We start from the raw sequence: 11871 nt of genomic DNA on the forward strand, positions 1-11871 counted from the left end.
AATAAATAGAAAATTATATGAGGTAAGAAATCATATAAAAAAAAATCATTAACATTAATTAAAAACTAAATCATGAAACTAAAAGATAAATGCACATATGAAGAAATTTTATTGGCCTAAAAACCTCAAATCAAATAATTTTTTTAATTCTAATTTATATTTTTTATGGCATTATTAAAGGTGAAAATCACCTTTATTAAGTTTTATTTTAAAAATATATTTATAAATATCAAAATTAAAGTTATTGATTGTCAAAATCTAGTCACTTTAGAATTTTCTTTCACCTAAAAGTTTGTCAGTAATTTTCTCTCTCATCTTCTGAAGATCCAAAAACTGAAATATATATAAAAAAAAAAAAAAAAAAAGGTTTGGTGAAGTGAAAAATCTTAAAATAGAAGGGACCAAATATAAATATTTAAAAATTAAAGGACTGTAGTGTAGTTTCTGGAGTACATGTTTGGTCATTAAATTCAACCTAAATATGTTTCTACAAATTAATTTTTCTGTCCTCGACTACAGTATCCTGGCATCGCTTCTGGCAACTAAACATGATCAAACTTAAAAGCAGCAAATGATGAACTGTCTAGCATGGTTTTTAGCATCGATCAGCTGCTAACCAGAACAGTCCAGGTCGATTCGTATGTAATACATGCCCTAGCATCCACCTTTTTTTCCAATAGACAGCCCAAGGTCAAGGTAAGAGGAACTGACAGTTACAAAAATCTAGTTTAGATATCAGCAACCAAAACTGCATACAGATCAATGGATTGTGCTCACTATTTGATTAAGTAAAACAAAACCATCTTACCAAATGCTCAACAACTTTAGAAGAAAAATATTCCTCAACTAAGCCATGTTTTCCTTTAACCAGGAAAGCAGTACTGGTGCATAGCTTGCCTACCGTATAGGTATAATGATAAAGGTCAGACAAGCTGTCATGCTTTCAACTTCCAGCCATGTTTTCAAGTTCTGGGACCCCGGCGAACAAATTGCACCTGTATTACTTTGCATAAATTGCCTTTTGAGCATATAAATGTAAAAACGCACTGGTCTCTTGGTAGCAACTTATTCATCCTGCAGAACTCAGAGAATCCACTAGTAAGCACAGTATAGCCGCTGTCCCAGAAACTGATTTGCACAGGCCATAACTTCCCACTCTCATCGCGAAGTTCTATCTCTTTAGGCACTTCAATATTATTTTCTCTCAGGAATTTCTTAGGAATACGCTGCAGAGAGCAAGAACACAATAAGACATCTCATGCAGTGGTAATAAAAAAAAGGTCACCAAACATGATTAAATTTTAAACGGCGAGACAATAACTAGGTAAAAAAATAAAGGTATTAGAGAAGAATGTGCCATATAAGTCAGCGAAGACAATCTTACTAGCAGCTGAGACAAAGTTTTGAGGAAAAAAAAAAGGGAAGGAGAAATTTTTCTGGAACAAGCAGTGACCATTTTTCAGAAGATTTTGGATCCTCTGCCAGCTAAGAGAGCAATATCAATTCATTCAGATTTCTTGGATTTTGGCAGAGACAGTTTTTTGTCTTCAAGATGCATCCAGTTTTTACCTTTGCCGGATAACAAACTCTGAATTTCGTTTTCTGTTTTATGGACTCCTTTTTCCCTAGTCCTTAAATTAAGTGTAAAAGGCAGGACATCAGAGTAATCCAATTGCAACAATTTCTGCTGTGCAATTGCAATGACTAATTTATGTTTCATTTAACATTGGAAGGCATGCATCTAATTGACTCATAACTATATCAAAAACCCATAAAATTCAGACATTAGATCAGACAAATTCTAAATAAACAATGTGTCAAAGTTATGCTTGGAACTTACAATTACAATAGGGCTACACATATTTCCTTGCCCCTGCTTTGTTAAAAAAAGGAATACCGAAGGCTAAAGCTAAACAATAGTATACATTTTCTCTTTGTTTTGTTTTTATAATTAAGACCAAGCCAAACAAACTTCCTAGTCTTATGTTGTTTCTAGGGACCAATACACGCAAGTGAACCACAACAGACAACAGGGTACTTGTGATAGAATTTTCAACTTCTTATTCCTTCAATTTCTATTCTAGAACCTCAAAGTAATTAGATATAGCCACAGATGTGCATCTAACAGTCATTCACAAAAAAAAAATGGATTAAAATGAATCCCTGAGATTTTTTTTTTACTTTCTTTACCAATCTTGCAAGATACAAGATAAGAAAACTCACTGCAAATCGAGTAATTCGAGTAATATTCATAACAAAGGGTGGAACTTCACGAGGAACAGATGATGGTGCTTTAGCCCCCTTGCATTCTCCAAGTTTTGCTATCTTAGTTTCACTTGATTTAGGTCCACTTTTTCCAAACAAACCTATTAACACAAACAACTTACATTAACAAAGAAACGAAATCATGTCTACAAAAAATAATTTATCAAAAACTAACCCTGCGATCGAGTTATGCGAGGCTCAATGTTTGAATCTTTCTGCTTGCAACCACTACTAGGCCTACTACCAATAAAATCTTCTTCTGTTTCTTGCTCCTCCTTCACATGAATGCTAGGATTATTCTCTAAACCTCTACCTTCTTTCTTCAATCTATTATTCTTCAATCCATTATTACCATACAATTCAACTTCGAATTCAGAACTCCCGTCAAACTTAAAAATTAAGAAATCTCCATCAACTAAAGAATGATAACAAGCAAACTCTTTCCACCCATCTTTAATAACCCAGTCCTCTTCTCTTTTCACCAACCCTACTTGCCAGATCTTTGCATTCCCATCTTTAAGTGTAGCATTCTTCGGTAAAGCTTCATTCTTTCCATTAAATTGTATACCAAACGCAGGTGGTAAACTCTGCAAATATTGAGAAAAATTCAATTTTGATCAATACACAAAAAACCCAGTTGAGAAGCATAGAGAAAGAGGGAAAGTACCAGTTGGCGGGAACTGAAATCTGAAAGGTAGACTTTGAAGAATTCGTTGGAGAAAGAAACGTTTCTTTTAGGTTTCACCATTGTTTCCTTCTTCTTCTTCTTTTTTACCTAGTTGAAAAAAAAATAAAAATAAATAAACCCTCGGCAGTAATTCATATCTACAGCATCACCATCCTCGCTAGAGTTTCTTCTAAAACTAAGGAGAAAAGTATATATTTAATTTATTTGTTGTCTATGTAATCAATACAGTTGATTGTATTTTTTTTTAATCTCTAAATTGCCCTTTTAAATTACTCTTTCCATTCTGTTTGTAGATGGTGAAATTATAAAATATGACTAGAAAGGAAGGATATTGTAGTGAAAAAACAATTAATTAAACTAATCCAAGGGCTAAGCTATTTTTATTTATTATTCTGGTGAAAATTTATTAAACAGTAAAAAAAATAATGGTAATTGTGATACCAATACAATTTAGATAATCCTGTTGAATGCCAATGAAGCTTACTGCAATTTCATCGTTCTTCCATGAGAAAATAATATTTCATATCTGGATTTATCAAGCTACATGGAGAATACACTTTCATGCTGAATTTATTATTTAAATAAATAATAATAATTTTAATTGATATACATAATTTTTTTAAAATAATTACTTAATATGACTAAATTTATCCATTTTAATTTACATAAAAGATACAATAAAAATGTGTTTAAAAGTGCTTCTGCTTCTTAATATTTTTAGTTTAAAAAAAATATTAAATTAATATATTTTTAATTCAGTCTGAATCATTTTGAACTTTTTTGATATGTTGATATAAAGAATTTAAAACATAATCTAAAAAAAATGAAAATCTATTTTTAAAAAACCATGATCTCATAATCATAAACCTAAAAACACACTAAGTATTGGATCTATACATGCGCTATAAGAGAAAGTTAAAGGTCAAAATTTTATTTTTATTATATTTGAAAAAAAATATCAAAAAATTAGTTAATAAGTATCATAACCAGTTTATGGTTATTTATTATAATTTCTTTAAAATTCAAAAATATCACAAAAACTAATTTGTTTAGTTAATATTTGTGGTATGAATTTTACAATGTAATGTATATTTTCATATTAAATTAAATAAATTAACAAAAATAAAATGTTAAAAATTAATTGTAGACTTTAACATTTAAGATATAAAATTACATTGTAAAGTATATCATCATGTATTAAAGATACAAAATAGAAATAAATTAGCCATTAAAATGTGGACTTTCGAATAATCAGGTTTTAGCCTAAATTAGAAATGTTTTTCAATTTCACCCTCTATAAATTTATAATATTTTAAATTTAATCATTATTTTTTTAATTGCTATCATTTTGTTTAAGATATTTTTTTTTTCAAATTTCATCCTCCTTGGTTGTCTTTTTATCAAAATTTATCATTATTTTTTTTGTTGCTACTTTTTTATTTTGCAAGTCTTTTTATTAATATTTTTTTCCATATTTTCATCATTCAAAATTAAATTGGTTTAAAATTAAATTTTTGTATTGAACCTAAGTCTAAGTTTTCACAAGTTGCAAGTTTTAGAGATTATATTATGTCTAAAAAGTTTACTCGAGTTTGCTTGGTTTTTTTTCTTTTTTAAAACCGATGTTTTCTTAATTTTTTGTTTTGCTTTTATTATTTTTTGTGTTTGCTTTCTATTGGGTTAGCTCCGGATTTATAACCAAGATCACTGATTTTTTAAGGTTTATGCAAGGTTTTTTTTTTTTTTTTTTAAAAAAATTGATTTATTTCAATTTTTTATTTCAATTTTTTTTTTTTTTTTTTCTATAAGATTATCTCAATCTTTTACCCATGGTCAAGAAATTTTTAAGTTCACCTGATTTAATATGAATTGTTTTTCAAAAAAAAAAAAGTTTCACCTTATTTTTTGTTGTTTTGTTTTGTTTTGTTATTTTTTATGGTTTGCCTCATATTAGGCTAGCTCCTTATATTTTTTTTTTCAATTTTACCTCTATCATTTTTTTAATCTATAAATAGTCTATTGAATTACAAATATTTTTCAATTTCATCTTTTTATGAATTTATAATATTTTAAATTTGATCTTTATTTTTTTAATTGCTATTATTTTATTTAGAATCATTTTATTTTATTTTTCAAATTTCATCATCCTGTAGTTTTTTCCTATTAAAATTTATTCTTCGTTCTTTTTTGTTGCTATTTTCTTTCTTTTGCAAGGCTTTTTATTAATATCTTTTTTATAATTTCATCATTCAAAATTAAATTAATTAAAAATTAAAAATCTTAAATGAACTTGGATCTAAGATTTCACAAATTGTGGGTTTCAGATATTAACCATGTTTAAAAGATTCGCTCGAGTTTATTTGAATTTTTTTTTTTATTGCTAATTTTTTTTTTAGTTTTGATTTATTGATTTTTTGTGTTTACCTTCTATTGGGTTAACTTCGGGTTCAATCAGGAATTATTGATTTTAAGGGTTTATGCGGATTCACTTTTTTTTGTTGTTTTAAAATTGATTTATTTCAATTTCATTCTTCAAACTCTTTCCCTTATTTTTTTCTTTCTATGAGATAATTTTAATGTTATATCCATGATCATGATGTTTTTTAGTTCACTCGATACAATATCAATTTATTTTTAAATTGCTTTTTTAAAAACAAAATCACCTTATAAAATTGAGTTATTTGATAAAAAGAATGGATTTTTTTTTATATTTTTTTATTAGTTTATTTTTTTTAATGCTTTTTTTTTTTACATTCTTTAAATTATTAATTGAATTAGTAATTCGAGATTTGATTTTTTTTTTTTTTAATAGTGTTTTTAATATTGAAATTATTTTTTACCTTGCTCGCGACCGAACGATAGCAACAAATCTAGTATTTTATAAATGACCTAAGAGTATGGGCCAGGTCTATATTTTGTTTTCCTATGCAGAAGTTCCAGTCCATTAAAAGTGGCTAGCTAGGGTTTTATTAGCTCCAAAGATCTCTCCAAAACATTTTGTACACTCTCTAGCCGTTACCTTCTCTTCTCCAAGTTCCTCCATTTTTGTTCTTTGGTGGGTTTTCTTTCGATTCAACAGCTTGGATTTGAGTTCAAGCATGGGTTCTTTCTTCTTCTTTTTTTAGCTTTAATGTCTTTTTTTTCCTGTTGAATTTGCAGGACAACACTCTGAAGAGGGTTGCTTTAAGTCAATCATGAGGTATGCCTCAAAATCTTTAGTTGTTTTCTTTTCATGTCATTTTGAAGGTTTCTTGATTTTTTCATGTTTTGGAAGTAATTTCATTATCACTGTTTTGTTTTCATTGATTGCAAGGAAATATGATGTGGGGTTATGGGTTCTTGGGTTTTAAAGAATTTTAGTATAATTTGAAAGGTTCTTTTGTTCATCTATATATTAAAATGGGAAATTTGTTGGTTAGTTTTATATAATTGCTTTGAATTTATATAATAAACTGAAGTTTTGATAATTTTCTGCCTGAACTTGGTCCCGATTGCTTTTACTTGACTGATTTCTCGGTTATGAAGCGTAAACTAGATTAAAAAAAATTCACCTGAAAAATCATTGGTTGAGCCAGGGAGTGATTGGTGTTACATTTCATCATATGAATGCTGTATATTTTGCTGCTGCAGTAAGCTTGCAGGGGATACAATTCGCGAAGCTGTCACAACTATAAAAAATGGTGTGAATGAGAAGCCCCGCAAGTTCGTCCAGACCATCGAACTACAGATTGGATTGAAAAACTATGACCCCCAGAAGGACAAGAGGTTCAGCGGCTCTGTTAAGTTGCCGCACATACCGCGTCCCAAAATGAAGGTCTGCATGCTTGGAGATGCTCAGCATGTGGAGGAGGTAATTGTTCATTCCATTCATAATTATACATAGATTACAAGAAGTTCTTTAATCATTGATGAGGTTTCAGTTTTGGTTTCTATTTAATGTTCTCTGTTTTTGCTGCCAAAATAACATATTTGACTTGTTCATTTTCAAATCATGTTTCCTATACTACGATAATCAGATGATTGTAGTTATGTCTTGTGCCTGCGAGATGTATTACTGGGGCCATTAAATGCTTTCAACAAACTTTGAGTCTGAATTTTTATCACTTGTAATGGAATTTTTAATACGATTAACTGTTTAATTTATATTTGCAGGCAACTTCTATAGGTTTGCAATGGATGGATGTTGAAGCATTGAAGAAGCTGAACAAGAACAAGAAATTGGTTAAGAAGCTTTCCAAGCAGTACCATGCCTTTTTGGCATCAGAGTCTGTCATCAAGCAGATTCCTCGTCTTTTAGGCCCTGGTCTCAACAAGGCAGGCAAGTTTATTAAGAGTATTCACCGTCTTTTGGATATGTTAGTTTCTCATGGTTTCTGCTGATTTATTACTGAATGCAGGAAAGTTTCCTACCCTCGTGACTCACCAAGAGTCATTGGAGTCTAAAGTTAATGAGATCAAGGCAACCGTGAAGTTTCAATTAAAGAAAGTCCTTTGCATGGGTGTTGCTGTTGGTAACTGCGACATGGAGGATAAGCAGATCTTCCAGAATGTTCAAATGTCTGTGAACTTCCTGGTCTCCTTGTTGAAGAAAAACTGGCAAAATGTGAGTTTGTTCTTTTTAAACTTGTTTCGACTTCTTTCTAGCACCGTTGACTGTTTTCTGAACCTATTTTATGTCTTTTGCTGTAAATCAGGTGAAGTCGCTGCACCTAAAGAGTACTATGGGTACTCCAGTCCGCCTCTATTAAGCTAGCTCTAAACTACCGCTATGTTTTTGGAATGCTTAGAAATGTCACCCCTTTCCTGAACTAACTATATTGTTTTTTGAGAGATGAAATTATGTTCATGGATTTGTTCTTAAGTTATATTTTATAATGCTTAACCCTTAAATCAGACCTGTTATGTTGGATGACATTGCTTCCCTTGAAATGTTTAATGCTGTGGGAAAGCCAACTGCAGAAAGAAAAGCGCAAGTGTCAAACTTGCCTGAGATGAATCTGCCTTTGCTTTATATATAGATGGTAAAATAGGTAACTTGCTTCGTATTTTCAACGGTGGTTTTTTGGTCTAGCGTCGCAGGTCTTAAAAATCAGCCGAAATAAGTTGTCTCTAGTCAGATAGGGTCGCATCTCCTGCAAGAACCCAGCGGTGATTCTCATGTCAAAAAGATCAAGATTTTATCAAAAAACGACCTGATTTCTTATAAAGAAGTGTTGTTTCCAATCCTGCGCCACAGTTTACTCTCAAATCAAAGAATATTCATAAGAAAAGATCTTCAGAGAACATTGCTTCTTATCTATTGAAGCACAAGCATCGTAATTATCAGATTCGGGTGGTCAAGAGCCAGAAGCTCTACTGCGTCATCTGAGCAGACCTCCTAACTCCCATCCTATTTTCAGCTATCACATCGCATTCTTTAATCGGAGATAACAATATGGTTTTCGAGGCGGATCATGTCTTTGATCTTAAGATGTTATTCGTAACTTTTTGATAGCTGTGAGAAGGAATAAATGGACTTGCTGCTGCATTCATGGCAGCCTTAAACAGAGGCAACAATAACTTCCTGTACACTTACGGTAAGCCAAAAAAAAAAAATCGATTAAACTAGAAAAATAAAATAAAAAACTTAACTGAAAAAAAAACCCAAATTAACTAGTTAAAAAATCACAAAAAATTTTCACTTCAATTCGATTTTGGTTTCTAAGTTTGAAATTATTAGAATTGAACCGAACCGGTTTAACTAGCCAGCACTTAAAAAAAAACACAAGTATAAATAGAATGTTTTCTAACCCTAAAATAACATTCAGACATTAGCCACCGCTCTTTCTTTTTTGCATATCTATCCCTTTATTCTAACTTTATTTTTTGCTTTAATTTTTCTCCCTTGCTTTGATTTTTCTCCCTTTACTCTGTTTTGATTTTTCTCCCCTGCCTTTATTCTCTGCAAACCTAAACTTACAGGTTTTATGGGGTGCATGCATGATGTGGGCAAGTGTCAAGTGGTGGATTTTTTTTCCTTTCATCCCCCCTTTTTTTCGTTGTTGTGTTTCTTATCTTTTGCTAGCTTGTGTGGCTTAGGGTTTGAACATATTTATTCATACAAGTTTTAACGAACAAACATGATATCTTTTCTTTATTGTGCATAGCAAAAGCTTTGAATTTGGAGGCTCTTGTTTTAATTGTCGGCGGCGGTCGGGGTATAGAGCATTAAAATGCCCAAACAAAAAAGATTTTTATTTGCCTTCTTCGGCGTAAGGATTTTTTTAGGACTGTGAACAAGTTGGAATAATTTCGGTTTGAAAGAAAAAAAATCGAACCAAACCGAATAGAAATTAATCGGTTTGAACCGGTTTTCGGTTCGGTTTGGTTCAAAGAATTAAAAAAAAAATCATTTAGTTATTTATTTTGATTCAAAACCAGACGGAATAAGAAATTGGAAATACTCCATACTGTAATATATGAAGATGGTCAATAATTACTGAGATTTAAATCCAGCTGCATTAACAAAAATCCTCTAAACATCATAAAAGCAATGTCAATTGTAAATTGTGTAAAAGAAAGAGCTTTTCAACAGCGTTGTTGCATTAACCTTAAACAACAATTTCTTCCTATATATAAACCTTTCTGCAAGGTGCACAATTAGGAGAATCTGTGCTCATTATTCTTCTCATCCTGGAGAAGATTATTTGATCTGAAGGCATTCGATCGAGCTCACATTCCATAGTTTCCTCGAACCTAACTCTTTTATAGTCATTGGAAATGTGAGATCGATTGTCAAGTAAAGAATTAGCTTGCAAAGCCGAGCACAAGTAACAAAACAGTGCTAGACTGTTAATGTACGCAACACCAAGATTTAACAGACCAACCATAAGGATTTTTGACAAGTCCAAATCTCTTTCTGCTTAGATTGAATTAGCAGATAATATTCTATTCTCTGAAAAATTTGTATCTCTGAAAAATCAAACGAAATAAGTTTGTCTCTCAATGAAACAAAGAGTACTTGGCTAGTCTTTGTTTTGTCCATATCCCTAGTCCTATAAAAAGCCAACACCATAGCTGATTCTATTAATTCTCTTGCTAAGTATGGAGTTAACAGACTTAATGAGGTCATTGCCTGGTTTATCTACGCATAATTAGCATTGCAGATTGATCATGAGACTTAAGTTTGCGCCACAGACAAGGAAAGGAATCGAATCTGCAAGCCTGTGTGGAGATAATTCACTTTCGATAAAAAGAAAATTTTCTGTTTCTAGATTTGCTGCAGATTTTGACAGATAAAGACAACGGCTTTTTGAATACTGCAGAAGATCTGCATGCAAGCGTGTTTATAGCTTCTCAGTGTTGCAGGTGTGGTACATGTTACCACGATACAAAAAATCATGCCTCTTCATTTCTAATGCATGCCTATCCAAAACTTAAGGGGAAACAAAGGTAAAGTAATAGGGTTGCAGTAAAGCCAAAATAAGATGCTTGCAAGTACAATCTTCTTTCTCTTGCAACTTTCTCAGAAAGTCTTGTTGACAAGCTTTAGGAGCCAGGCACAGAAAAAGAAATTATAAGCATTACTTGGATATTATCTAGGGTTTATGTTTGTTTATTTGTTTTTTTTTTTTCCTGTAACAGTTAAAAGAAAAACTGATTAGCAACACGGTTCCACACAGAACAGGTCAAACAGTACTAGAAAACTTGCTTGATGTAGTTTTACTCTTCGTTTCTCTTAATGGCAGAATTTGTGGTACACTTCGCAGTCCATGTAAAGTAGAAACCAGGGCTGTCTCTGGCTGCACTCTGTACTAGAGATTTCGCTTTGTCATGATACAGCAGATAATATTCTATTGCTTTGGATCAAAGATACACTATTTGCCACTCGTTTTCATTTGGAAAAGATATCTAATCTTCCTTAATTTTAGGCAAGTTCTTATTGCTTTGAAATTACGATGAAAAAATGGGCTTTTTTGGGGGGCCAACAACAAACAACCTTACTAATTTCAAAGTTTGAGAGGCAAGAAGTCACATGTTAAAGAGAGTTAGGTAAAATAACAGGAAATTACCAATGGTGTCCCACTTAGATGACATTTGTTTTCAGCAGGCCTGCCTCCATGATCACCTTCATATTCTGTTCAATAAATTATCAAGTCAAAACTTAAACAGATACATGAGAAAGCAAGCAAATTAAGAATGTGGCAGAAGCTGCTTGTTTTTAATTAAGCAAGAAAACTAGAAAGAGGAAAACAATGCAGTGTGATTTATTTAACCTTCAGAATTTCTTGAACAACCTAATTTTTCCTTCCCTTTGGTCCCCTTTCCTGTTTCTTGTGAGCCAGACGAAATGTCGATGAATTCAACAGAGGCTTCATCTTCATGATCCTCAAGCTTATCTTCTTGATTACTCTCTGCAGCATCAGTGTTATTCCATGGATCGCCTACTTCCGTAAAACTCTTATCGATTATGAATACAGTGAACAGGGAGTTCCCCTCGTACTAAAAAACTACGAAATCTCCATAGTCAATAGAGTAATAAGCTATGAACATTTCCCAACCCTTTGTAAATGAAACTTCATCTTTATGTTTTAATAACTCTACCTTCCATGTTGCAGCACTTGGAACTTTAATTACTGCTGATTTTGATAAACTTTCTCCATGCTTTCTCAATAATCTTCGAGGAATTGCCTGTAAATAACACAACATAAAAGAAAGGAGGAGGGTGTTTTGAAGTTAGCTTCACTTGCGCACTGATTAGTACTTCAACAAAAAAACAAGTTGAAGAACAACAAGAAACAGAAGAAGGAAAGTTTATAGATTGGAAGGAAAAGAATGCTTACGATCTCCATGCTTTCCTAGCTAGTACTTTTTAAGCATGGTGCTACTACTAAAAATTGGATGCCCATTGGCAAAAGCAACAGTCAGTATGAATGTCA

At 31.7% G+C, this 11871-nt stretch overlaps 2 protein-coding genes across 2 annotated transcripts; one reads left to right on the forward strand and one right to left on the reverse strand.

Annotated features, from left to right (window-relative positions):
- Positions 1–713: 713 nt before the first annotated feature.
- Positions 714–3121, reverse strand: LOC118063213 (putative B3 domain-containing protein At5g66980). Its single transcript, XM_035077181.2, has 4 exons — positions 2933–3121; positions 2441–2852; positions 2224–2366; positions 714–1226 (listed from the first exon to the last, which is right to left on the reverse strand). Exons 1-4 carry the CDS (start codon positions 3011–3013, stop codon positions 963–965), a joined length of 900 nt encoding a protein of 299 aa, XP_034933072.1. The 5' UTR covers positions 3014–3121; the 3' UTR covers positions 714–962.
- A 2736-nt stretch (positions 3122–5857) lies between these two features.
- On the forward strand, positions 5858–7846 carry LOC118063212 (large ribosomal subunit protein uL1y). Its single transcript, XM_035077180.2, has 6 exons — positions 5858–6008; positions 6113–6152; positions 6584–6803; positions 7106–7271; positions 7351–7556; positions 7648–7846. The coding sequence occupies exons 2-6, from the start codon at positions 6148–6150 to the stop codon at positions 7699–7701; spliced, it is 651 nt and encodes a 216-aa protein (XP_034933071.1). The 5' UTR covers positions 5858–6008; positions 6113–6147; the 3' UTR covers positions 7702–7846.
- The last annotated feature ends 4025 nt before the right edge of the window (positions 7847–11871 follow it).

Source organism: Populus alba, chromosome 7 (genome assembly GCF_005239225.2).
Source record: "Populus alba chromosome 7, ASM523922v2, whole genome shotgun sequence".
Lineage (NCBI taxonomy): Eukaryota > Viridiplantae > Streptophyta > Magnoliopsida > Malpighiales > Salicaceae > Populus > Populus alba.

Coding starts and splice junctions, on each gene's coding strand:
- LOC118063213 (XM_035077181.2), bottom strand. CDS start 3,013: ATGGTGAAACCTAAAAGAAACGTTTCTTTCTCCAACGAATTCTTCAAA. Junction 2,853..2,932: donor ATTTCAGTTCCCGCCAACTG/GTACTTTCCCTC, acceptor CAATATTTGCAG/AGTTTACCACCTGCGTTTGG. Junction 2,367..2,440: donor TCGCATAACTCGATCGCAGG/GTTAGTTTTTGA, acceptor TTGTGTTAATAG/GTTTGTTTGGAAAAAGTGGA.
- LOC118063212 (XM_035077180.2), top strand. Junction 6,804..7,105: donor ATGCTCAGCATGTGGAGGAG/GTAATTGTTCAT, acceptor TTATATTTGCAG/GCAACTTCTATAGGTTTGCA. Junction 7,272..7,350: donor CCCTGGTCTCAACAAGGCAG/GCAAGTTTATTA, acceptor TACTGAATGCAG/GAAAGTTTCCTACCCTCGTG.